Source organism: Cryphonectria parasitica (genome assembly GCF_011745365.1).
Source record: "Cryphonectria parasitica EP155 unplaced genomic scaffold M406scaffold_6, whole genome shotgun sequence".
Lineage (NCBI taxonomy): Eukaryota > Fungi > Ascomycota > Sordariomycetes > Diaporthales > Cryphonectriaceae > Cryphonectria > Cryphonectria parasitica.
In genome coordinates this window covers 3285126-3310930 of record NW_024468914.1, presented here as the reverse complement: position 1 = coordinate 3310930, position 25805 = coordinate 3285126, and the positions used below count along the sequence as shown (strand labels likewise).

Here is a 25805-nt window from a genome sequence, read left to right as displayed (position 1 = left end):
AATGCTTGTGACCGGTCCTCTAGCCCTTTGCCCTATCGTCACTTTGTACCAGCCCATCTGCCTGACCCTGTCCCTTTCCCCCTTCTCTCAAGAACCCAAGACGGACTCCTGCGTCCAGGAAAACAAGATAACTCCCTAGCTACTTTCCACCTGCAGCTAGCTTCTACGCCTAAACAGCCCTGGGGCATCCTCTCGGTACACTGGGGCCTGACCTTTTCGCCCCGCGCGCGTTCTGCAAAAGAAAGAGAGAAAAAGAGAAAGAGGAGGCGCTTTGAGTGGGTGCAGCAACTTATTAGGTCCTGGGTCTCGCGCCTTGTCTGGCCTGCGAACTGCTTGACTTCCTATAAGCAGATTCGTTTCCCCTCGATCACACTCACACTCCCGGCCACGTTCTTACCGAGACCACCCCCCCACAGCTTAAAAACGAAGGCGCATTCCACGCCTCTCTCGTTTTGGAAACTTGAGCTTGGATCTATTTTTCTTCCCTATCTTCCCCCTCCCTCCTCAGTTCCTTCTCTCTGAGACAACGGTTCCAGCCCAAGTATTGTTTTCTACCCCCTCCAGAACCCCAGGTCTTTTACTCCTCTCCCAGTGTTCACACCACGACGCGAGAAGATCTCATCTCCACAACGCTTGATCTATCTCGCATCACAAATATCATCACAGCAAACATTACTCACCCGGAACGAATAATTATTACAACATTATACAACAACAATGGTGAAGAACGCTCGTCCACCCGGCGGTGCAGGCGGTCTTACTGCCACCGATGGCAAGCCACAACCCAGACAGGTCAGTTTGTTTGTCTGTTGACTCTTCATCATTGCCACTCGCCACGATTCTCTGTCCTCCTCGTCCCTCCTCCAGCGCCGTGTACCTGAGCAGATCCTAATTCAAGCAGCAGAGCGAGAGATCTCCTTCGGAAAATAAGGAACGAGCTTATATCGCCGCGTCGAGACGGAGTGACAGGAGTATCGACGCCCGTGTCCAGTCAGCCAAGATGGCTTCCATCATCCACAAGGAGAGAACCGGCAAGGGCCTCAAGATCAGCGAGGATGTCGTCCTCAAGGAGGAGATGTACGAGGAGGAGGATGACCCGCCACGACCCAACATCTGGAGAGACCTGCCATCCAAATTCCAGGATTTTGCCACCATACAGGCAGCCATGCACCAGTCTGTCGCCAACCCATCGTTCCTCGCCAGGGGCGCCAGCGTGGCTCAGGTCGAGCGTGACTTTGAGCGAATCTTTGGAGCCATGACACGACCGCCAGTGCACTCGCAGCTGGACATGGCCTACGCAGCCGCACCTCCTCGTCCTCCTCACCAGGCCACAGACTCACCAGCTCAGGCCCTCCATATCGACACGTCGTTACCATCACGTCCCGTTCCAGCCTCTGCCCATCCCGCCGCCGTGCCCTCTCCCCTGACGGGCCAGACTGCCTCCACTCCTGGCAGTATGTTGTCACCCGGCATGAGCCCTGCGGCCCTTGGAAGTCCTACGTTTACCTTTGGCCTCCATCCGCACTCCGTCGCGAGTCCCATGACGACACCCAACACGAACTTTCCACAGATGTCACCGCCACTCAATTCGGACCACATGACGAGCCGCTCCCAGTCCGTTGCTGCGAGCGAGGCGGGCAGCGGCTCCTCGCACGTGAACACAGCTCTTCACAATCATGCAGCCTCACAAGGCCTGCGGCGGGCGCGCCAGGCGTCGAGCGGACTGCGCTCGGCGCTTCATACACCTGGACACTCGACGGCTACTACACCTTCAGGGGAGCCGCTGTCCAAGCGCCGGCGGTCAGAGTACGATGCCCCATTGACTACCACGCCAGGGCCACCGACGGCACACTTCACCTCCCAGCTGCCACAGAACCTGCACGACATATTTGCAGGCGCGTGGATGGACAATATGCAGGGAGGATGGCAGCTCGACAACCCGGGGCTTTTTGGCCCTCAGCAGACTCCCATGGTCTTACAAGACCCACCGCCTCCGAGAAACCAGCACCGCCATTCTGTGCCCTTCCCGAACCAGCCCATGTCGAGGATCTCTTCGCAACTGTCAGCCTCTGCGACCGGCCAGCCTGCCTCCGCGGCGACCGATTGCCACGCGACACGAGACAGTTCTTCCATCAGTCCCACCTTGGTTCATGACTCTGCATCGCCGCGTGCGTCTGCTGAGACAACACCGGCCGCCACGTTTGATAACGATCTGGCTCTGTATGAGATGGCCAAGAGCAACCCATCCTTTGATTGGTGCGCCAGCAATATGGTTGCTGATCTTCCTACTACGGGAGATTTCAACATCGATGACTTCCTCAACATGCCATCCTCTCAGGAGGCGGCCGACAATATCAACAACAATGGTCTACCATGGTATTAAGAAAAATATAAAAAAAGAGAGAGAGCAGGGCGAAGAGCAGGGGGGAAAAAAAAAATCATCTCCTGTCTTCACAAACTTCATACTGTCTATAAAAGACTATGAACATACGTCGCGCTGCCGGGCGGCAGACGCCGAAGTTGCTTTTATTTGCAGCGTCTTGAATCACACTGTTGGTTATTCTCACTGTTTTGTGTGGTTTTTCTTGGTTACTGGAGCCCGTTGTTGTCATTTTGGACATTGGGGAGAAGACAAAAACATTTGCATCAAGGAGCTATCGTTTTAGAGTTCAGTTCCACTCAACCTGGTTTTCTTTTCTTTCTTTTCCCTTCTTTCTTTACCTTGCTCTTCACGCGGTGTTTTGGGGGTATGGGTCCTTGAATTGGGGGCGATGTTTTGTCCTTGTAAATGCAGTAAATACCCCCTCCTAGCAACAGCAGTCATGGAACGTTTTTTGATTTGTGCAAATCATTTGAAATTGCTGGACGGGCGACTTTTGGTGTGGGGGAAAAAGAAAAGAAACATCCATTCCTTTGGGCTGAGAGGGTGAAAGGGGAGAGGTGGCAGGAGAGAGAAAGCAAAGTAGAAAGTCGAGGGATACAAAAACCCAACGAGCGTGTATTCTCAACTCAATAGTATAAAGTTTGGGTTTTACCTCCTTTTTTCTTTTTTTTTCCTATTGGATAATGGACGCGATTGTTACACTATCGTTCCGAGTTTCTGGGCAGTTCAAGTTCAGTTACGTTTCATATTTTTTATTATTGCTTTTTGGCTTGAGGAACAATAATACATGAGCAGTGGTAATCGAGGTGTAATTAACAAAGGAGGACACGTTCAAAAACTGAATGGGTATAATTATATGTAACACAAATATTCAATCGCTTACCTCGCTCGCCATCTTATTGATTCAGGATTGAATTGTTGAAGTCTGGACTTGAACTTCTGGGACTTGATATCTCCGAGAACCCCCCCCCCCCCAAAACCTAACTTTTTTTTTTCTCCTTGTTTGACCATGTGGTTGGTCCCTGTCAATTTTGACATACGATTGTAGTGAGTTTAAAATATCAATGATTATTATTATGAATTGACCAGCTGATTGACTGGCTGGCTGACTGACTGATTACCGGTACTGTCTTTCTCTTTCACTCATTTGTTTGTGCGACCTGGACCAAACTCAGTGTTGACTCCCACAATTTGACAATCGCTCTGAGCCTTGCTGAATGTCCTTGGATGATCACAAGCAAAACGTGGCCCTCACCACACTCTGGCGCCTTTTTTCCCTTCCTCTTCGAGTGAAGGTTCTAAAAAAAATGGGAGGAGACTCCATGCCGATGCTCACTGATCTTCCTTTTCCCCAAAGGCGTGAGTCACGGTCCTTTCAACATCAACTCGTGTAACCTCTTTAGCTCCATCTCTCCCAAGTTGTCCCAGGCAAGTAGGTGTCACCTCTGCCGTGAAGAATAAAACACCCGCCAACCACCCTATACTGGCTACCCCCCATTTTCACGACCAGAAGGTCCAACCCCGGCCCACGAGAGACGGCACAGGAATCTCGTCCTCTGCGTCAACGCACTGTCCTCCTTCGCACTCGAAAGGTACGTGGATCGTGAATGGTAGGTCTAGCAAGACCAAAGGTCGTTCATGGTCAGCTTGGCCCTGCTGCTGTACGGCAATGGGGTGTGGTGGTGTGGGTCATCTGGCTACATGTGCATGAGAGCAGGAATAGAAAGGGCACGCACCGGATCGTTCCTGGGCCTTGCTCTGGGCCATTGGAGCAGCAGACATGGCCTGCTCTTGGGAAGATGCAGAGGTCGTCTTGGCGCTCTGGGTCTGTTTCGGGCCAAGAACGGGGTGAGGCTGCGCTGTGAGGAGATCGGCAGCAGCCTTTGTCTCCTTCTTAGTGCCAGCAACGCGCGGGTTCTGTGCGTCTCTCATGTTGGTTTTGTCGTAGCCTGACCGGCCCATGGTGGTGGCGGTGGCGGTGGTGTTGGCAATGGTGCTCTCCAGAACAGGGTCGGTGGCGGCTGAAAAGGCGGAGCGTCTGGAGATTCGGGTCAAGAGGAGAGAGGGCCGTGGGAGCGCAGCGGTGGCAGAGAAGGCGCCCTTGGTGGTGGTGGCAGAGAGGCAGAGGGCGGTCTTGATGGAAGTGAAGGAGACGGGGAGCTTGGGTGCCATCTTTTCGTCCTCTCTTTTGCTATTCCAATCAAACTCTTCTGATATACTTGGGTTCGTTATTGTTGCCGTTCTTGCTTTGGTGGTGATGGGTTTGTTCTCGCCCAATGGATCTTGTCTTGTAAGCCCCCGCAGGGAGGATGTGCAACATATGCTGCCTTTGGTGCCAAAGCAGGTTGTGATCTCAAGTTTCCAGGTATGCTGTTTGTCCCATTTGGAGCAGAGTCTGAGAGTTTTGTGGTTTGCTAGTTGGACTTGTCGCAATTGTTGGTGAAAGGATGTGGGACAATAGAAGAGGTGGGTCAGGACCAAGAAAGAGCTTGTAGCCTCCTCTTTTCTTTCTCCTTTTCTTGTCGAATTGAGAATCAAAAAGGGAGGTGGGCGTGCTCAGCCATTGGACTGGTAGTTCACATTCACTAGGTCATTGTGGGCTTCGGATAGCCTTGTTTTTTCCGAGCACAGTGACCTGTGAAAGCTCTTGTGGCCTTCAAGTGAAGCCCAGCCCCTGTGTAATGAATTCCCCATGTCGATAGGTGAATGAGTTTCCTGGGGTAAGAACATGGACTGGCAAGCTGTGTTGTAAAGCCAGGTAGTGACCACTGACTGCGCTTTACTGGCCGTTTGTGCAGGTTGATGCGCCCTCTCCCACATCTTTGCCAACATATCTTCATGCACTCGCTTGTATCGTAGAGATCATGGCTCATTATTGGGGAATCGTCCTGTCCTGGCGTTTGTCCATGGCCCACGTACGTATGCGTCTAGACCTTCCCAACCCAAAGCTCAGGACAACACGAGACACCGTAGATCTTTCTGACCTCGAGAGAAAAGATCATCAACCTCGCGTCCCATCACTGGTCCTCCTCGTGCCAGACCAGCTCCCACCACCAGCACGACTACCGGCCATCCCACGCCACCCACCAAAGATCATCTCATCATTCTCCGGCAGCTTGTGGAAATACTGCGCCTCGAGCCTGCACCGCCGCAGAGACTGTGCCTCGAAATGCCTGCCCGCAGCAACCAGCTGGGCCTCGGCCTCGAGGTGCCAGAACGTGTCGCGCCAGCCCTCGCTGGCCTTGGCGGAGTAGTCATTGGCCCGGTCCGCGTCGCCGTGGTGGCTGTAGTAGTACGACAGGCGGTGGTAGCAGTTGCTGCGGATGCTCCTGTCGAGCACGTCCCAGCCCTGCGGGGCGAGCACCCCGACTGGGGCAGCAGGATGATAGCCGGGCTCGTCTCCGTCGGAGCTGCTGCTGCCGCTGCTCCTGCTGCGGCTGCCGCCGGCCAGGACGAGACTCTCCAGGGCAGAGGATGCCGCAGGGCTGCCGATGCGGTACTTGTCCTCGAGGCTGGCGACCAACGTCTCGTTCTGCCGGACGAAGCCGTCGACAAAGAAGTCGTGGACCATCTGCGTAGAGAGGATGACGTCCTCCATGTGGCGCGACATGTCATGGCCAGGCCCAAACTGCTGGTGCACGTCGCGCAGCAGCACCACATAGTCCCCGCACAGCCTGCCGACGCGAAATCGATGGTCGGCACTCCTGTTGTGGCGCAGGTAGTTCCTCTGGGCCAGCAAGGTGCTCCTGTCGCGCGACCCACGCAGCTCGGACAGCAGGTCGCACCACAGGCCCGAGGCGGTCGAGATGTAGTGGCGCAGGACGCCAGGGTCCGTCTCGGCCAGGGCGTGCAGGCTTGCGAACCCAGTGCCGCTGATGCGCTCGCGGAGGGTGATGGCGCCTGTCAGGCGCTTGATGTGGCCCAGCAGGATGGTCAGGATGTCGTGGCGGCCGTAGTGCAGAAACAAGTCGGGCAGGTCGATGAAGAAGAAGTAAAAGGTCGAGCTGTAGTCGGTCAGGATAGCCTCCTCGACCTCCAGAAAGGCCTGTCGCAGGATCTCGCCGCCGTTGTGGTGCTCATTCTTGAGGAAGGCGTCCATGGCGATCACAAAGTGGTCGTACGAGGTGTACTCGTACGCATTGATCAGCCCGATCTTGGAGGCCCTGGACTGGTGCCAGTCTGGTTTCCGCGAGAAGATCTCATACACATGGCTGCGGATGTCCGTCAGGATGGACTGTATGAAGCGTGTTGTGTCGTTGACATGGAGAATGTGCTGGGGAAGAGACGCTGATGACGACGACGACGACGATATTGGTCTCCTGGCGAGTTGTGTCGTGGCCGCCGCCGCAGAGGACGGTTGTGTGGGCGGAGGCATCGTCGCCGTCGATGGTCGAAAGGACGACGGGGCCAGCTGGAGGGCGGATGCAGGCTGATGCGTCGCCGTCACCGCCAGCACCACCGCCGCCGCCGAGGAGGAGGAGGAGGAGGAGGTTCCTCGAGGACCTACTTCTACAACTGCGCCTGAGTCCTGTGTCTGCTGCGCTGAGGAAGATCCTGAAGGACCTACTCTTGCGCTTGTGCCCGAGTCCTGTGAGTCCTGTCTTTCCTTTTCTGCTGCTGTCGTCACCGCGCCCCTATGCTTCTTGACCCGGTAGCATGACTTGCCCTGGGATCTCACCACGGGCTTGCCGGAAGACACGTCTCTCCTCATCCGCTTGCAGTTGTACTTGGACCAACCCCATTTGGCAAACTGTGCCTTGTACATTCTGGGCCTGCGAAACGAGGATAATTAAACTCTCTTGGTTAGTTGTTGTTGGTGTTGTTATTGTTGCCATCGTCGTCATTGTCTAGACGGAAGAAACTCATTTTCTCTACTACATGCACAACACAGCACAGGAGTTCTCCCGCCGCCGCCGCCTTCTTCTTCTTCTTCTTCTTCTTCTTCCTCTTCTTCTTCTTTCACGACTGGACGGACACAAAAGAGAGAGAAAGGGAGAAGGAGCGTGCGAAACAAAACAAATGCAACAAAAAAAACAAAAAGAGGAAAAAAGGGGGGGGGGGGCGGGGTCTGGCTCACGTAGCGATGAAGTCACAGGACAGCCTCATCTGCTCGACGACCTCGTTGAGGTTGAGATTCCTACCCATGTACAGGTCGTTGATCATGGATTTGTGGGCCTCCCACTCCTGAGAACCAGGCGCTGGACGCAGGCGTGTGGCCTCGGAGGAAGCCGCTGGTGGCGGCTGTGGTGGGGTCTCCATAGGGACAAATTTGGCCAAGGTGAGCTCGCTACTCGACAGATCAGCGGCGCTGCTCGTCGTTATCGTGGCGGTGGTGCTGATATTGGTGCTGGCGTCGCCGTCACCATGAAGGCTGTGCTGCTGCTGGTGCTGTTGGTCATGGCGCTGGTGAGGCGGCAGTCTGATCGGTGTCGGTGTTGCGGTGATCGTCGTTGCTGGAGGTGGTTGCGTGTTGTCCATACTCTCAGAATCAGATCTTCTTCCCCCGCCCTCTGAACCGCAAATGATCGGCGCCTCCAGACGGGGAGACAAAAGAGAGAGGGTCCCCTTCAGCTAGGTTATGGAGACCAAACGGAGACCCAAAACGAAGGAGGGGTGGCGGCTGACTGGCTTTTGCTGCTTTGTGCGACGACTTGAGATAGTAGAGAAAGCTGTGCTCATCCGCCCCCGACGTTTCTCTCCCCCCCCCTTTCAGGACGCCACCCCGATGCTGACTGACCCGATCGCTCCGATCGCCCCGTAATCAGAGTGGTAGAGAAGTGTGTGAGAGAAGAGCTCTCTGTTCCCCTCAGCGGGAGGCACAGGCCCTAAGGGCAAAAAGTTGCCTGCGTGGGTCGACCTACTAAAAGACTAATGGAAGAAAAACCCCCCCAAGGCGCCTGAAAATAAACCACCTCACTCACTCACTCACTGGCTCCCTCAGTTGGTCTGGTGCAGAGAGAGGACAGGCTTCTTCTTCTTCTCCTCCTTCACATGCGCGTAAGCGGGGGCCCGCTTCCCTCGATATGGGAAACAGGGTTGTTGAAACCTTTCCTGCGCTGAGGCTTGCGGAATTAGGGAGACAGAAAATAGAGAGAAGACAACAAAAGAATTAAAAAAGAGAGAGAAAGTCGCCGCATTCCCAGCTGTGGCCCGCACTTGATCAATCAGCCTGTGAACAAAAAGAGTCGGACATAACTACCTGGTACGCACAGGACACGGAAATAATCCCCAGCTCGGCTTAGTGCCCTGAATACTTGTTGGTCCGCTATGGTTTCATTGCGTTTCCCATCCTCGTGCCACACAGCGTGCTTGTTTGGCTGTTGTGGGCCCCCCAACGTGTTCGTCCCGGAAAATCAGGTCGTGCCGATCAGTGAGTGAGTGGGTCGGGTCTCCTTATAACTGATACCGTATTGTATTGTAAACATTATGCATAGTATACTGCAGATGAGAGTGCCCGTCTCCATAAAAACGAATGAACGAATAATTGTCGTGGGTGTTGAAGGAAGAAATAAGCAAAACTTAGTTGCCGGGTGCAGCTGAGAAAGTTTCCTGTAAATATTGTGACCTTCTACTCTTCGCTCGTTCTTTGTTCACAATGTGCATGGTGACATGGGCCTTTCGATTTTTACATATATTTTGGTTGTTGGGGTATCACTCATCGCTGGCTGGCTGGCGTCGATTGGACTCTCTTTTCTTCCTTCTTTCCTTCTTCTCTAATCATCATTGATTTTTCTCCTGGACTCTTTTTTTTTATATTTTTATTGGGCCCTCTCCTTCCTCATCCTACCCTTCTTCTTATCTTGCTCCTCCTTCCGGTTCTTGTCGGCCACGCGGTTCCAGATCTTCTCCTCACTGCTGACCTGCGGGTCCACCTCCTTCGCATATCGGATCCAGTCGCTCCTCCTAAACTTCCACTGGTCGCCCTTCCATGTGCGCCACACGCTGCGCCCTGTCCACGTCTCCCGCAGCTGCTTCTCGTTGCCCGCAAGCGTCGTCATCATCGTCTCCTTGACGTGGAACGGCACCACACCTGTCTGTGCGTTACTTGTGGGTCTGGCCTTGGAGGGGATCGAAACGATGGCATTGACCACGTTATGGCCGATCTGACTGTGCGCAAGGTCGATGGCCTTGGGGGCGAGCTTGGTGACGAGGGCCTTGTGGAAATTGGGGGTCTGCGCCGGGGACGAGAGTGCGGTTTTGATGACGATCATGGACGGTGTGGTCGACGTCGCTAGGTGGAAGAGCTGGTCGCCAGAGAGGGAGAGCAAAGACATCTGGATCGCCTTTGCTGGTGCACCTGGGATGTGGAGGAGCGTGGTCGCGAGCTGACAGCCGTGGGAGATGGCGGCTGCTTTCTGCTTCTCGGTCTGAAGGGAGGGCTGGAACTTCTTTTGCTCCTTGTCGGCCTCGGCCTCGGTCTCCAGCCCACACAGCTTCGGGACCAAAGCTGCACCATCGGCTGAGCCGTATGCAGTGCAGAGAGCTTCTAGCAGCGTATCAAGCTCCTCGCCCGTCTGCCGCACCTGGCACCGGTCGAACAGCGCCTTGAGGACGTTGAGCCGTTTAGCCGCGACGAGCTTTGGCATTTCTGGCACGATCTTCTGGACCGCCTCTTTCAGATCATCCTTGCTCATCCGGCTGAGCGCCTTGATAGCTGGGTAGCAGGCAATGTCGTTGCGCACGTAGGTCTGGATGCGTGGGCTGAAGAAGTGCAGGTTGAGGGCTTTGAAGATCTTGGCCGGGGCGTGTGCGATGATAGTCTCGAGCAGCCGCGAGCCTACAGGATCATACATCATCGAGTTGACAAAATCTGACGCAGGCGTTGCGTTGTCGGCCAGGCTGTCCGGTGCGCCCGGCAGCAGCTTGAGGATCAGCAGCTGGTCCTTCTTCTCCTTGTCTTTGCCGTTCAGGGACATGTCCAGCTCCAACAGAAGCTGTAGGACCGGGTTCCCGGTTGGATGTGTTGCCAGCACCCGAAGGGCGGTCGTATCCATGGAGACCGTCGTGTCTTCTAGGATCTTCTGTACTGCCAGGGAGAATGAATCCGGCACTACCCTCACGTGCGCATTCATCTCTGCCGTATCTGCCGATGCGCCCTGTACTGTGATGTGTTCTTTCTTCTTGCTCTGTAGGAGGGACTTGGTAGACACCTGCTCGAGCGGTCGCCCTGACAGTACCACGAGCAGTACTCGGAGGGCGTGCGACCCGAATTTGTCAGACAAAAGGTAGCTGAGATGTTCTTCGAGCTCGTCCAGCGTCAGGAGGAAGAGCTCTTCCATCAGCGCTTTTGGTGCCTGTTCCTCGGCCTCGCCCTCGCCTTCTTGCCCTTGGCCCTCCTCTTCTCCCTCTTCCTCCATACCGCCCAGCTCGCGGCTCACGACAGGTGCCGACTGTATAAACAGCTTCTCACAGCAGTGGCTCGCAAACCTGTGCGTGACCAGCGTGACAAAGTGCCCCGCGAAAGCCTCGAACAGCCTCTTCTTCTGCTTCGTATTGCTCAGGAGGATGAGCCTCTCCATTAGCCTCGAGCACGACTGGCTGCTCGCGAGCTTCAGCTCTTTCCCCACAGCCTCACGGTATAGACTCTGTAAGAAGTAGCCCCTGTCCTCGTCCGAGTCAAAGTCGTTGGTCTCGAGCTTCTCGTCTGCGCTGCGGAAGTACTCCTGCTCCTCGTCGGCGAGCATGCCGAAGAACTCGCGCTCCGGGACGGGCGGGCCACGGTGCCCATCTTGGCCCTCGGCATCGTGAAATGCAGGGTAGTCGTCGCCATTAGAAGCAGCAGCTGCTGCGTAATTGGCCTCGCCGCCGTCAGCGTAGACACCATCGTCCTCTTCTAGGCGTTGACGCTTCTTCTCGTGTTTGGCCTCGGCATTGTCGACTTCGCGGGCACGCTTCTTGGCCTTTTTCTCGTCTCGGATGAGTTGTCGCTTGGACTTGCGTTCCTTTCCCATATTGGAGCGCAGGTTTGGAGGGTCAATGTCTCTTTTTTGTTTCAAGTCGTCGAGGAGAGAAGACAAAAGAGGAGAGAAAAGTCGAGTGTACTGGGCCAGGAACTTTTTTGTGGGCTTGCCCGGCAGGCAAGGCAAAGCAGTGGGGTGTCCTGACCCTAACCCTGATAAGTCTAGGGTGGTAAGGAGCTGGCGCTTGGATGCATCGTAATCACATGTCATTATTCCTTCTCCTTTTCCATTCTCCTGCGTAAACTATGGTAGGGCAGCTGTGCTTCCTCCAACGGCCAGCACAAACCATGCTTGTACTTGTCTTACAACAGCCAGTAATGATGATTCTGGACAATATACCTGTCATTGATGAAAAGGTGTTGCCACAAAGTCGTCCTGCCATACAACACTATCGTTTAATAGCGCGCGGCCCACGCTGAATTGTTCCACCAGTGAGTGACCTTCGAAAGATTCTCGCTGCCGAGCACGACCTTTGAAGGTCACCAGGATACTCAGGTTTTATTCATGATGGTGTAGCAATTTCTTCCTCGATATTGTGTCGAATGTCATAGAGTTCCAACCGGTTGGTGATCCGAAACGGAGACTCCACCGCCGCTGCTTGACTCGAACGAATCGTACCTGTACAGAGAGGACCAATACGATGTTGATACAGAGCCAGTTGGTTGTTCTTCGGAGCTTCTCCCTCAGAGATGGCCATGAAGGTTTCTCGCTTGGTGGCAGTCAAATCTCTCTTGTTGGTCTTGAATCCTGCCAAGACGGGAAACATCTCTCCATGTGGAAACTCTTCCATTTCCAGGGCCCTCGGCTGGCCAACACCCCATGTTTTCCAGTGTGGTAGGAAAAGTGCCGAGACGGAGAAATACCTGTTGGAGTGGGCCTATTTATGATTGTCGATGGCTTAGTTATCAGTCTGTCTTTATATAACAACACCTCGTTGTTCAACATATTTTATATTCTCAGCATCATCAGCGAGGAGTGGTTAACAGCAGTCAGGCCTTGTCACTTCTGTCAGTTATAATTATACCTCATCCAGTCATTCCTCCAACGATCTTAAAAATGAAGACCAGGGCATTCACCCTCGCTGCTGTTCCAGCTGTGGTGTTGGCGAACACACTAGAAACATCAAAGCCAACCTCGACCGATTCGACGGCAGCGACAACATGCGTCGTCACATCAGTCGACGAGGTCGCCTCGGCCGTGGCCTCCTGCACGGCTATCGAGCTTGCTAATCTCACCTTCCCCGCCGATACCGCGCTCGACCTCACTGGCCTGCAAGACAACACGGTGGTGACCTTCAGCGGGACCACCTCTTTCGGCTACACGCCCGACGCGGACTTTGACCCCATCACCGTGTCTGGCTCCTCCATCACCATTACCGGAGCAACAGGCCATGTTATCGACGGCAATGGCGCCGCCTACTGGGATGGGCAGGGCTCCAACGGCGGCTCGGACAAGCCAGACCACTTCTTCGTGGTCCAGGACATGGAGAACAGCGTGATCCAGGACCTGTACATTCAGAACTGGCCGACTCACCTCTTCTACATGTCTGGGAATGCGGGCCTCACTGTCACCGGCCTCGTGCTCAACAACTCAGCCGGCGACGCTCCCAACAGCCTGTCGGACGGCCTGGCTGCAGCTCACAACAGCGACGGGTTCGACATCTCCTCCTCGAGCGATGTCACCCTAAGCAACATCCAGGTCTACAATCAGGACGACTGCGTGGCCGTCACCTCGGGGACCAACATCACCGTCAGTGATATGTACTGCTCCGGCGGACACGGCCTGTCGATTGGGTCGATCGGTGGCAAGTCCGACAATACGGTGGACGGCGTCATCTTCGAGAACAGCGTCGTGATCAACAGCCAGAACGGCGTGCGCATCAAGACGAACAGCGGCACCACTGGCTCTGTGAACAACGTCACGTACCGCAACATCAGCATGTCAGGCATCAGCATCTACGGGCTGGACGTGCAGCAGGACTATCTGAACGGCGGGCCCACGGGTATCCCTACCAACGGTGTCAATGTGACCAATATCGTGTTTGACGATGTGACCGGGACGGTGCTAAGTGATGCATATGACTATTATATCCTGTGCGCCGAAGGGAGCTGTTCCGACTTTACCTTTACAAATGTGGACATTTCTGGTGGGAATGAGAGTTGCAACTATCCTACCGACACCTGCCCTTAAGCGGTGAAGTCGATGTTGAGCCGCCCTCCAGGAATGAGTACAAGTAAGTAGTAAATCCGGCTGAAGCATAGAACGGAGACAGTGGGACTCGTTCGTCTTGTTCAAGAGGACCTTTGGCGGGTAAACTTTGTGGTGTGCCGCTTGAAAAGAAGTTGTACGATATGTGTCAGCTCATGAGCAGCAGACTATTATAGTAGATGCTATACATGTATTACTAGTACATAGTTCAAGCTGGGGTTTTCATAGCCCACCCAGTGGATTCATGTTACATAATAAACACCTTCCATCGTCCCCACGCTTAACCACTCACTCTCACTTACACACCCACCTGCTGCAACTGTGGCGTAGCTGCGTCGACGGAGAACGAAGAGGTGATATGAGAAGACCTGCCAGATTGGGCAAGTGGATCGCCCACGTGTGTTTCTTACTGGCTTGTGGCTTATCTTGCCCGTTGAGCCCATTTTGATGGCGGGGTATTATCATTTGCTTGCCTGGCCGGGCTACCGAAACGCTTTTCCCAGGTCTCATTCCAGACTTTTGATCTCGCTGTGTTAGGTTTTGTAGAGTAGCGCGTGTGTGGCAAGAGTCGTTGGCTACAGTGCTGAATTACTTGAGTCTAGACAACCCTCAAAGGGTCTTGGAATGACGGCCTCGAAACCGATATACACGCTCATGAATGGAAATAAAAACACACAAAGCAACGCCCGCAATACTTGGGCAACCATTGATAAGAAATGAGTTCGTAAATATATCTATGACCTCTTCAACCTGTGAACGATATCTTACTCGCATATGTCTAATTATTCTCAGCTTGAAGTGCCAAGTAGATCGACCTTTATGTACAAATAAGTATCTACGAAGGGAGGATGCCACCCTCTCGGATTTATCCAAAATGTACTCAAGTACTTGACCCTCAAAATGCAACGCTGTTCCTGCAGTGGACAAACTACCCCACTAAATAGATCGACCGGCGAGGCCCGCCCATCGCCCGCCTATCTTACGTAGGACATAAAAAGGCCAAGCCAAAGCATCATCGAGTCCCATGTTCCGGTGGAAGTGATCTTCATCTCCTGCCCTCGTCCTCTCACTGGCTTTCCCAAGCACCTCACCTTGCTCACAAGCCCAGCGAGTCCACCCACGGCCGGAATTGACCAAGATGAGAGGACCAGCCAGCCTCACAGGCACCGTCCTCGCATGCCTCTGCCTCCTTCTCGAGGCACAGGCATGCGATAGCTGTTTTGGCCCCATCAACCGCGTCGAGCATGTCCGTCACGTGAAGCGTATGCAGCCTGATGCATACAACGCCACATATGGGCCGACACGGGGTGCCCTGGAATGGGGACAGTTGAATTTCCTGCACACTGTAAGTATCAGAAACCCAAGCCTCAGAAACATCGAATTGCGCAACGAGATGTATACATGTACACAGAGTACTGACGAATCCTTGAAGACCGACACGCACGGCTGGCTGGAGGGACATTTGACCGAGACCAACTATGGTGCTGACTGGGGCGACTTTGTGTCCTTCACGGCGCACATGAGGGCCAAGGCCAAGGCACTGGGTGTGGACCTGTTGGTCGTTGACACGGGAGACTTGCACGATGGCGCTGGCCTGAGTGATGCCACCACCGTCGACGGCGAGCTGTCCAACCTCGTGTTCGAGAAGCTCGACTACGACCTCTTGACAATTGGTGAGCAACTTGAAGTCACTCTTCTCATTGTCTTTCCCTCCTCCTCCTCCTCCTCCTCCTCCTCCTCTCAGCATCTTCTATATCCATAGACTGATTACTTGCGTAGGAAACCATGAGCTCTACTACGCCGACATTGCATACCAAGACTACGACTCGTTCTCCAAAGTCTGGGGCGACAGGTATCTCACCTCCAACGTCCAGGTTCTCAACACCACAACCAACGAGTTCACCTACCTGGGCCATCAGTACAAGTACCTCACCACCGAGAACGGCCTGCGCATCCTCGCCATGGGAATCCTGTACGACTTCACAGGCAACACCAACGTCACCAAGGTAATCCCTGCCGAGACGATGGTGAACGAGACCTGGTTCCAATCCGTGGTCGCCTCCCCGCCGGGCCCCGTCGACCTCTTCCTCCTCATCGGCCACAACACCGCCAAGAAGGAGACCACAACAGGCACTTTTGGGTACGTCGTCGACGCCATCCGCGCCGTGCACCCCTCGACCCCCGTACAGATCTTTGGCGGCCACAGCCACATCCGCGATTTCCAGGTCTACGACGAGGCCACCACCGCCCTCGAGAGCGGTCGCTACTGTGAAACGCTGGGGTGGCTGTCCATGTCTGGCTTCACCGCCAACAACAGCGCCTACACCGGCACCGCTGCACCAGAGGGTGTGCCCCATCCAGCCCGCAAGGCAACCAACACCTCGACTTCGCCCTGGACGTACGCAAGACGCTACCTCGACTGGAACCGCCTGACGTTCGAGTACCACGCCTCCGGCTCGCAGACCACCACCGGCCTCGCCAATTACACCGCCGACCCAGCTGCCTTTGAGATACAGCGCGGGATCAACACGACGGACCAGATCTACGACTACAGGCTGTCCCTCAACCTCACCGCCCAGCTGGGCTGCTCGCCTCAGCTGTGGTGCCAGTCGTGTGCCGAGTTCAACAGCTCTGGCAGCATCTACAGCCTGCTCAGCGAGGCTCTGAGCGCTGCCGTGGTGAATGAGACGCGGTCGGACAAGGCACGGGTGAACATTATCAACACTGGCTCGGTGCGGTTTGATCTTCACAAGGGTCCCTTTCTTTGGGATGATGCTTATATTGTCTCGCCGTTTGATGATATCTTTGTTTACATTCCTGATGTTCCGTATTCCCTTGCCAGTGGTGCTTTGGACTAGTGAGTCTTTTTTTCTTCTTCGTCTCTCCTTCATATACTCTTCCACTCCCTCGCACACACCCAGACCCACTAGTCTTTAAAGAAAGAAGAAAGAATTGGAGGAAAAAGAAAGACATGAAGAGCACTAAGTTGACCCCTCTTTTAGTATCAACACATACGGCACCGTCTACAAGCGAGACTCTACAAGCGTAACCATGGAGTCTCGCGACACCTGCACCGACCCCTTCCTCTCCCCTCTAGCAACCCGCGAGATTGCCCAATACGCCCACACCCACGCAGGCCACACCCGCCGCCAGACTACTACCATAGACCTAACCCAAGGCTACGTAACCACTGACGCCTTCGGCACCGACGGCGACGACACAGCCCACACCGCCCTCCCTTACTACGACTACCCAGACTTCTTCCAGGCCCTCGGCGGGTTCCCCACTAACGGCAGCCTTCCCGACGTGGTTGACTTGATTTTCATCGACTACATCGAGACGGATATCCTGGCGTACCTGAATGCTACTGCAGGCGCGGGGGTGTATGATGAGTCGGATGTGTCGTATTATATCAATGAGAACTTTTCGACGCAGACGTATTTGCCGTTGTTTGTCGAGACTTCGGATCTTTTTCAGCAGAACCTGGATAATTGCACCATTTACTGATAGACTGGTGCGTTTGTTGCAAGCGCACATTGGTTTGGACGGGCGACAAAGGTGGAGGGGGTCCGATAGATGTATAGTGAGGTTGGGAAAAGAATCAAAGAAAAAACAAAAATTAAATGAGATTATACCAGCGTTTTAAGGATTTCGACTTGATTCCCACTGGGTTATGTGAATGAGCTGGATGAAAGGTGGCATTTGAGCACTCACGAGGGGTCATTGATAATGGGGACCTCGCCAACGATCGAACAACGTGACACCACCAAAGGCAGAGAAGATGTCATTAGAGAGCATACATAACAGCCAGGTATTCCAATTTGATTGACGAAAAAGGAAAGGAAATGTGCTCATCAGGCGCAGTCTGGTCACATAATTACACACTCCAGCCAAATTACACCCACACATAATGTTAGGCCCGTCCTCCAGAGAGAGACGACCTCGACCTATATGAGCTCGTGGATCATGCGGCATCCTTCTCTGAGCATGAGGTCCATCTGCTCCACTTGATTCTCCAAGTCATGCTGGCGCTCCTCCGATTTCTCGAGGGCTTCCCGTCTCTCAGTGAGCTGCTGTCGATACCGTTCAGAGAGCTTCGTACTGTTCTCGAGTCGGGTCTCAAGGCTGCTCTGTATGACCATGTGTTGGCGCTTTGTCTGACGATGTGCCTCAATTTCTGCGCAAACCTCGTTTATGAGGTCCTTCCTCTCGGCCTCCAGGGTCTTCTCTCTTCCTCGGACCTCGACCAATATCTTTTCGACATCTTCTTTCTCGGCCCTGCTGTGGTCCCTTTCTTCCATGACGGACTGGAGCTTCTCCTCGGCATGGGCCAGAGAGGACCTCAGCTGGGAATTCTGGGCCAAGAGCATGTTACGTTGCTCCACTCCAGAGACTCGATGTGACTCCATGGCAGCGCTAAAAGTGAATACCTCGTGTTTGATTCGCTCGAAATGCTGCAGGAGGTCATCCTGCTCGGTATCTGGCTCATCCTGCTCGGTATCTGGCTCTCCCACGCGGCGATCTGCCCTGGCACTGGATAGGCTTGAATCAATGTGGTTGTCCAAGTCGCTGCTAGCATTTGAAAGTGCATTGTCGGTGCTGAACGCGCATGAAGTTGAACGCGTGGTACTGCTGCCTTTAGCCCAGCGCCTGGTGGGCGCTGGTGGGCGCGGCTCTATCATGAAGGGAGGTTCGTCGTCGGCAGATGTCAAGTTCGGTAAACTATACTGGCGCTTCAGGGGCGAGCCGTTGCCGGACGCCAGACCGGGAGGCAGAGGACGTTTTGAGCTTTTTGCGGACATGGAGGGCATGCTTGACTGCTCCTTTTCAAGTTGAGAAGATGGTTGTGAGTAGCTGGGCGGGGAAGTTCTCTGGAATGGACTCAGTATGATTGCAAAAAGAGGGTGATGATGTGGTGAGTTGAGGAGTGGAAGACGGCGTGGAGAGGTGCATAAATCTGATAGTTCTCCCAGCCAAACAAACTCGAAAGGAGAGAAGGGGAAAAGAGGAATTTGTTTGCGTGTTGTGCAAGGGGTAGGATGAGGGGTCAAGAGGAGAGACGTTCAAAGAAGGGTGACCCACCCAAGGCGAGTGCTTTCGAACACGGCTCTGGCGCTTCGTTGGGCTCATTCCAAAACGCTCCCTGAGCTTGGAAAGACCATGGAGAGACTCAAAAGACGCGACAGGGCCAGGGTTGCCCGCTCTTTCAGGAATACGAGCTGGCTGATCGAGTTCTGTCGCGTCCACCGTGTTGAGGTCACCACCATCGTCGTCGTTGGCATCGGTACTACTGGTGATGGTGTTCGTAAGGTTGGCAACGGCCCTGTCAAGAGGATGATGATGCGTGCCGTGGAGGGGCTGGGGCATCAGGTCATCATCCGTGTTATCTGTGGGCCGTGGAGGGGGCACCTGAGCCATGTTGACATGCCTCTATCGGTAATTAGTATCGCGCGAGCAATACGCGTAAAAAATCGGTACTTGATGTGTGTGTGTGTGTGTGTGTGTGTGTGTGTGTATGTGTGTGTAAAGATGGAGACGGAGAAAGGCATAGAGCGATGAGTGGCCTCGAGGAAAAATGGGGCTGGGAAAAAGAAAAGAGGGATTGCATTTCAAGGTGTGTTTGTTTGCACGGCAGTAAAATACTGGCCTTACAGCCAATCATGGACAAACAATAGGACTCAACACTGATTATCGCTGGGAGAAAGTTGCAGAGGGGCCAAACCACCTGTGAAGTTGCCATGAAAGGCCAAGTATATACGTATCAATTCATGTTGCTAGTTCACATGGATGATTACTTATTGACGAGCTCCAAGAGAAGGGTGGCTAAGAATGGGGTCTGGTAGGATAGATTGGTCAACAACAGGCCAGTGGCATGGGTGTTAGGATGAAACCTACCTGAAAGCATGCTGACATAATTCAAACGTAGCTGAGGAGGGTATCATCATCTTTCCTCACCCTTTCATAATTCCAAACGAAATACCATGATTGGTGCTATTTTATAAATGTGTCATCATGAACGCAGACAGCAGGCAGGTCGAGTAATTGGATGAATGCATTTTCCATTAAGATTCCTCAGCTGTGAGCTCTAAGCTTTTCATTCGTAACAAGTGCCATAATGATGTTATCGTTCCAGGAAAGATGCCAAAACGCCCCATCTTCAAGCCCCCTTCCTTTTTTCACATTACCAACTCGTTGCCGTTCGTTCAATTAAACCTTGTCCTTTTTTCCCCCTCCTCCCAGCATTTTAAGCTTTTCTCGTGCGCATACAAGTACTGAGTACCATTCCAGTTGCCCTCTCAGATGGACGGCTGTTGTGTCTCCCTCGCCTGGAGAGTGGCGGCGGGGCTGACGCACGTAGCGCAGTTATTGCAGGCCGGAGTTGAAAACACCTGTGATAATACCGTGATCAGTTGACGTTTGACATATGAAATGAAAGAGAGAGAGTGTGAGTGAGTGGGAAAGAGAGAACAGTGCCATTGAGGTACGTGGGGGCTAGTTCTTAGGTCTGATTTGGGGGGGGGGGGGGGGGGAGCTGAATTTACCTCTAGCGTAACAGTACAGGCACCGGCAGGTGCAATGGTAGATGTCGTCGGCGGGCTGGGAACCGGGGCTGTGGGCTGCCCCGGAGCGCAGGTAGCTGTGGGCTTGACGCAGGCGAAGCGGCAGACAAGGTGCAGAGCAGGTGTCGTAACGGTGGCCACCGGCGTTGCGCAGGACGTGGAGGCGGCGGCGGCGGCGGCGGCGGGAGTAGCAATGGGTGAGGCCAGCACGCTATGAGTGATGGCGTTAGCAAAATTCTGGAATCATCAAGTTCTGAGGAGGGGTTGCTAGCATAGCTTACCTGCCAGCGGCGATCACGCCGGTAAGGAGAGTGGAGAGAGAGAACATCATGTTGATAAAAGTGTGTAGGTAGTGAATTACCGTATGGCGAAGGTGGTGATTGGTTGTTTAAAAGGCTTGTGAGTGGAAGACTGTAATGGTTTGGAAACGGAGAGTTGCTTGGGATGATTTTTCTCTCTGTTGTATTCCTCGAAACGGGATCTCTCGAGGTCCTTTATATATTGATCACAATCTTGTCGCAAATCGCGTGGGATTGGTGGTATCGGACCCAAATGCCCTTGCCTCGTTCAGATGTCTTACAGCCTTCAGTGGACAAGCGCAGCACACCGAAGCCAACTTAGAAGGGGTGGTGTCACCTAGTCGACTCAATTCATTAGCTCGACGCCATTCTCAGCTAACACTTTCGCCTGTTCAGGTAACGTTCTCCAGAGCTTAATCCTAACTCACCTCTGGTCACGTTCCTAGGAGGGAGGAGGATCTGACCGTCAGAAAGCCTCTTGCGGCCGCTCGCACAAGGTTTGTTACCACTTCGCAAAGAAAGTAAGAGCCCAGCACACCGGTCCTGGAATACATGTGATAGTAAAAATCACAACTCTCTGGCCAATCATGTGGCGCGAACCATCTATCAGTCACGTAAGGCTGTAGAGAGGCGTTGTTTAATCTGACTTCCTGCGTGATCCGTGTGATTTTAATCATTCTTTGTCATCACTAGCACTCCATTTTCATAGGTTCTAGTAATACGTCCAGCCTGGCCGCCACTCCAATATTCAGAAATTGCCTTCTGAGAGGCTTGCCAAGCACATGATTAGCTATTCATTATTAATGAGCCAATAATAACACACGCACCTCGCGCAGAAGGATGGCCAGTAGAGACAACAACCAAATGTCTTCGAAATCCGCCAGTCTACTGCTCTCTAGTACACAAACTAGCGATGTTGTAGGCGGTGGGCAAGTCTGGCTAGGAGGGTCACCGTACGAATAGATCACAATACAGTGAGACGGGGGACGAGATCCTCTGGTATGATTTGCACCGACCACCACAGCACGCACGTGGTAATTATTTTCTCAACTGAGACAGAGACAAGCAACCGGTACGATTTACTGTTTCCCGCATTCCAATCACTGCAGACCACGGCTGACGTGAGAGCGTTTCAGCGCCACATAATACATCCTACGGAATGCTCGGACAGGTAGACCTGGTAGACCAGCAGACTACTAAGTCGGCGTGGCTTGCACGCCTGGGGTTGCCTCAACGGCCCTTGGAAGAGGGGTCCTGGCGTGACAGAGTTGTTCAGCGACCAACGAGACAAGACTGTGTGGAATGCAGGAACCGAGAATTTGTACTTGTATCGAGACACTGTGAACCATATCAATGATCTTGATTTTATTTTACTTTCCATTAGCTGCGAGGGAGATATTGTTATGTGTGCCAAGCCATGAGTTGCGTGAATGCGGTCTACAGAAAACACGTTACTTGAATCAACAGACCATTTATCGGCGCTGGTCGTGGCGTTTGAGACCTACATGTTTCGTAATCTGGAAGCTACAAGCTTGCAATACAGATAGACTGCGAATTGGGTCACGTTACCTTAGTTCCGCCTTTGAATGAGGGTGGCTCGCTCGTCCAAGCCTCTGCTTTTCCCCAACGTGTGATTGTTTCGTGATTGGATGCCTCGGCCAACTTTGCGGCGGGTGATTCAGTCTGCTCTGGTAGCATGCAACGCCACAAAAAGTGAACCCTTCCTATTCTCGTATTCAACGTTGTTCTCTCGATAGTTTGAGTATCTATATACGGAAATTGCCTCTTCCCACCATAGCTTGAACATAGTTTGTTTTCAGGTCGGAGGACTATATGATACGTACCACAAGCCAGATGAACGTTCATTGATACTATATTTGTTAGTATAAATCTCGACCAGTGCATGAAGAGCCTCTTCTTTAGTGCTAGATGGGTGATAATAAGTATGCTGCCGCTTCAAGTCGGGGGGTTTTTGGTTTTTTTTTTGAGTGTTGAACATCGCATTCTCCTCTTCCTCTTCCTTTGTGTGTGCGCGCGCACACACACGCACACATTTCCAAAACGCTGAGAGATTTGGAAAACATGGTGTCGGTCCACATTAATTCTTGTCAACAGCATTTGCACAGAGATGGTACTTGTTGCCAACGATTCAAATTATAATCACGTGCTTGTTGATCCTCCCAGGTCGAAGAGACGCAGCATCTTACGTGTTGCAATAGAAAATTATGCGCTAGAACCAATTAAAGTCATCGCCTGTGCCTTTGACCCACACACGGTTAAAGAACACTGTCAAGCTGAAAGAAGAGGCTGAAAGTGTAATTATTAGAACCTTTGACGTGTCAAGTGCTTGCGCCCGCCTGGAGTTTATGTCATGGCGTTAAAAACTGGAGCATGAGGTGTGGCCTAGATATTAATAGGCAATATGGCTACGCGGCACATGGAGGGTGGACCTCTCGTATCAGACTCTACTTCCAATGACCATGCCGTACCCGAAAAGGGTTGCGCGTCCCCAATACCGTTTTTTGACGTTGTCGGCTATTTTTCTTGAAACACTAGCAGGGTCCGTGATGGCGTTCGTCAGGGGCTCCAATTGCATCAGGCTTGCCTCCCAACTTCGTCCGACAACCCTGCTTTTCTCGATTTTCTTATTTTTAATTTGAGGCAACATCCATCTTTGATCTTCCAATTCATAATATCTCGGGCGGGCCCCGACAAAAACAATCCTTCTTCTCCTTCAGCGTGCTGCAATCCACGGCTCAGGATCCCTATCATTGCCGTGCTCCAATCAAGTCAGCTGTTCAAGTTTCGGAAAGCACGGCAAAGGAGAAGCACAAAACACCGTGGCCGATCGGCACTTGGAGCCTGCGCGCAATTCCCCCTCGCCCCCTTCCTCTCAAGCAGCGCCGAGTCACTGTTCAAAAATGATGTGGGATCTTCGAATCTTGACGCTCATACTGGGCTTCATGACTGCGTCTACCTTGGCGTACCCGACCTGGTGGCTGGGCGCCTTCAACTTCCGATGCAAACCACCCGGCTACGTCGAGACCTACACCAACGACTGGAACGGCGAGTGGAGGGTGTCGAGCATTTGTGCACCGGGAACATGTTGCTCAAACTGGGCATCCACAGGCATGCAAATTCCTCAGCCCTGTTTGTCTTACACAGTGGCGGTGCTGAACCAGTGACTGACAATTTATTTTCTTTCTTCCTTTTCAGGCCCATTATGTACCAAAGAGGCTTGCGCGGTAGCCGAGACTGAACGGGTCCGACTCACGGCTCAACATAAGGCGGCCGAGGACAATAGGAAAAAGCAAAAGCAAAAGGAAGAGGAGGCCAAGAAGGAGGAGAAGGAGAAGGAGGCAGAGAAAAAGTGGAGAGAAAAGGAAAAAGCGGCTGGAATAGAGCAGTCTCTGTGATGGAACCGAGGTCCTTGGACAAACTCTCGACCTGTCTGAATCCCTATCATTAAAATCACACAGCAAGTTTCAATGAGGATAGATGAAATACATCCATGGAACCAACAGCGGCATAAATGGAGTGTCGACCTCAGGAGTTCGGAAAATCCGGGCACAGCACTGCGATGATTGTAGAGAAGGTCATGGGCCCTCCCATCTATCGGACTCTTAAGGCTGTGTCTCACGGGCAACAGAATTATATGCGGCTTGAAGTTTTAGCGGTTATTCACTGACAGCCGCGGAGTGGGCCTGCCAAGAGCGCTGGTCACACGCCCCGTGAAGCAGAGTATTGCTGTGTGGACTGCTGTACGGCTGTCTTGTCTGGGGACTTGTTCTAGATGGCGGGAGATCTACACGGGACTTGCATGACTGATTGTCACACAGGAATACTTGAATGGATGGTGCATACTGTGGTACAAAGTGGCTTGGCCTCCCTATTGCGCTGTGGTTTGTACAAACCAGCTGAGGGGTCTGTATCAATCATGCAGGTTCTAGGCAAGAGTCTTTGGTGGTTGCGCCGATGTCGTTTCAAGTGGTACTCGGCGGGAGGATGCAGGTTCTGGATTCTATCACCATCGAGATTGGTATATTTTCCGCAGCAAAGTCTCGGAACTGTGGCCTTGTCTTGGACCCACGAATGGTTGCCGAGGCGCAAGCTTGTATATTATGGCTTGCCGCATCGAGGCGGAGTGCTAATCATGTAGCAGTGGCTGACATCTGATGGGCCGTTGCAATTGTTGTCTCAAACCCAAAAGGCACTGTTCATTCTTTGCCAAGGCCCTAAGTCGCCTCCTTTGGTGTTCGATGCTTTGCCTAACCTGGAAATACTTGAAGAGTTGCGCGCGTGGAGATGTATTGAAAGAATATGTACTCTTTTTGTGTGAAATGCTCCGAATGCTGCTATTCAGTTGGAAATGTCCTGATCACTGTCCCAGTACTCTTGTTTGAAGCAAGGCCTTGGCCCATCTACGAACCTTCGGCACAGGCCACCTGCATTCACTGCCCTTGATGTATTACAAAGAGTCAACTGAGCACGGCAATGAGAATGTCCCCAGTCGAATAACGGGTGAGTGGCAGTATTTCCTAAACTTTTCAGAGAGGGAGTGATGACCTTGAATTCATGCTTCATTCCTCGGCTAATCCCTCATTGCAGACCGTTCTATCAAGGGCGCAATGAGTCAAGTCCGCCAACAACACGGATTTCATCGGGCCTGACAGTGATCACTGATCGGTTTAGTCGAGTCGGTCGCCCTTCGGAATGGTTTGCACCTTACAGGCTTCAATCGCGCCGGATGGGTCGACCTGGCTAAATTATTCTGGACACAGATTCGGTATCTCCGCTTTCGATCTGAGATTGTAGGAATGACACGAATACCCTCATTTGAGGCGCCCAATGGAAGAATTCAGTCTGCGCCACGATGGGACTCTCTTTGAATCCTGCACTGGCGTGGCTCATGGCTTCGTGGAGTCTGAATACTCTTCAGCCTAGGTACTTGGTAGTTTTGGTGATACCTATTAAAATTTTCAGGGCGGAGATGGGCGAGTTTTCACTACGGTGATGGTGGATCTACTATTCCTACCTCTCTCCCTTACTTTGACGTCTGTTCCATAATTTCTCTCTATTCAAGCATATCTTGGCCTTTCAATGTTCAGATATTGATCAATTCCAAAAACATTACCGGATTCTCCGAGTTCTACTTTTCGTTGTTTTCCTTTCTTTTTAATTCTCCCCGCCGAGTCAGCAAATGGCGGTAATTTGTCGGGACCAAAGATCTCTGATCTAGCCAACATCTCGGTGCTAGCCTCCAGCCCTTACATTGCCGTGTGCTTGATATTTTGGGTCTCGGAACCGCCGCGAGAACTTTGGGGTGGTCGGAAAGCTGACTCTCTCACCTCCATCTCTCATCGACGATCGATGTCTTGGCGTTCTGTTTCGCGCC

At 52.9% G+C, this 25805-nt stretch overlaps 9 protein-coding genes across 9 annotated transcripts; 4 read left to right on the top strand and 5 right to left on the bottom strand.

Annotated features, from left to right (window-relative positions):
• Nucleotides 1–1000: 1000 nt before the first annotated feature.
• On the top strand, nucleotides 1001–2383 carry M406DRAFT_332309 (uncharacterized protein; the record flags this gene model as incomplete). Its single annotated transcript, XM_040920728.1, has 1 exon — nucleotides 1001–2383. The coding sequence occupies one exon, from the start codon at nucleotides 1001–1003 to the stop codon at nucleotides 2381–2383; it is 1383 nt and encodes a 460-aa protein (XP_040774823.1).
• Nucleotides 2384–2554: 171 nt separating this feature from the next.
• On the bottom strand, nucleotides 2555–3276 carry M406DRAFT_104462 (uncharacterized protein). Its single transcript, XM_040915100.1, has one exon. It carries the CDS (start codon nucleotides 2822–2824, stop codon nucleotides 2663–2665), a length of 162 nt encoding a protein of 53 aa, XP_040774822.1. The 5' UTR covers nucleotides 2825–3276; the 3' UTR covers nucleotides 2555–2662.
• Nucleotides 3277–3432: 156 nt separating this feature from the next.
• M406DRAFT_357254 (uncharacterized protein) lies at nucleotides 3433–7987 on the bottom strand. Its single transcript, XM_040923626.1, has 4 exons — nucleotides 7461–7987; nucleotides 6863–7155; nucleotides 4120–4359; nucleotides 3433–3999 (listed from the first exon to the last, which is right to left on the bottom strand). Exons 1-4 carry the CDS (start codon nucleotides 7859–7861, stop codon nucleotides 3884–3886), a joined length of 1050 nt encoding a protein of 349 aa, XP_040774821.1. The 5' UTR covers nucleotides 7862–7987; the 3' UTR covers nucleotides 3433–3883.
• A 1154-nt stretch (nucleotides 7988–9141) lies between these two features.
• Nucleotides 9142–11334, bottom strand: M406DRAFT_95399 (uncharacterized protein; the record flags this gene model as incomplete). Its single annotated transcript, XM_040926298.1, has 2 exons — nucleotides 9142–11165; nucleotides 11205–11334. The coding sequence occupies 2 exons, from the start codon at nucleotides 11332–11334 to the stop codon at nucleotides 9142–9144; spliced, it is 2154 nt and encodes a 717-aa protein (XP_040774820.1).
• A 1065-nt stretch (nucleotides 11335–12399) lies between these two features.
• M406DRAFT_51476 (family 28 glycoside hydrolase) lies at nucleotides 12400–13533 on the top strand (the record flags this gene model as incomplete). The annotated part of the gene is made up of 1 exon (XM_040924442.1): nucleotides 12400–13533. One exon carries the CDS (start codon nucleotides 12400–12402, stop codon nucleotides 13531–13533), a length of 1134 nt encoding a protein of 377 aa, XP_040774819.1.
• A 1204-nt stretch (nucleotides 13534–14737) lies between these two features.
• On the top strand, nucleotides 14738–17179 carry M406DRAFT_279968 (uncharacterized protein). Its single transcript, XM_040918400.1, has 4 exons — nucleotides 14738–14896; nucleotides 14984–15224; nucleotides 15331–16408; nucleotides 16554–17179. The coding sequence occupies exons 1-4, from the start codon at nucleotides 14816–14818 to the stop codon at nucleotides 17056–17058; spliced, it is 1905 nt and encodes a 634-aa protein (XP_040774818.1). The 5' UTR covers nucleotides 14738–14815; the 3' UTR covers nucleotides 17059–17179.
• A 319-nt stretch (nucleotides 17180–17498) lies between these two features.
• On the bottom strand, nucleotides 17499–18969 carry M406DRAFT_332303 (uncharacterized protein; the record flags this gene model as incomplete). The annotated part of the gene is made up of 2 exons (XM_040920727.1): nucleotides 17499–18422; nucleotides 18634–18969. The coding sequence occupies 2 exons, from the start codon at nucleotides 18967–18969 to the stop codon at nucleotides 17499–17501; spliced, it is 1260 nt and encodes a 419-aa protein (XP_040774817.1).
• An 878-nt stretch (nucleotides 18970–19847) lies between these two features.
• M406DRAFT_75088 (uncharacterized protein) lies at nucleotides 19848–20442 on the bottom strand (the record flags this gene model as incomplete). Its single annotated transcript, XM_040925798.1, has 3 exons — nucleotides 19848–19940; nucleotides 20094–20322; nucleotides 20393–20442. The coding sequence occupies 3 exons, from the start codon at nucleotides 20440–20442 to the stop codon at nucleotides 19848–19850; spliced, it is 372 nt and encodes a 123-aa protein (XP_040774816.1).
• A 2678-nt stretch (nucleotides 20443–23120) lies between these two features.
• M406DRAFT_357251 (uncharacterized protein) lies at nucleotides 23121–23932 on the top strand. The gene is made up of 2 exons (XM_040923625.1): nucleotides 23121–23539; nucleotides 23627–23932. The coding sequence occupies exons 1-2, from the start codon at nucleotides 23332–23334 to the stop codon at nucleotides 23824–23826; spliced, it is 408 nt and encodes a 135-aa protein (XP_040774815.1). The 5' UTR covers nucleotides 23121–23331; the 3' UTR covers nucleotides 23827–23932.
• The last annotated feature ends 1873 nt before the right edge of the window (nucleotides 23933–25805 follow it).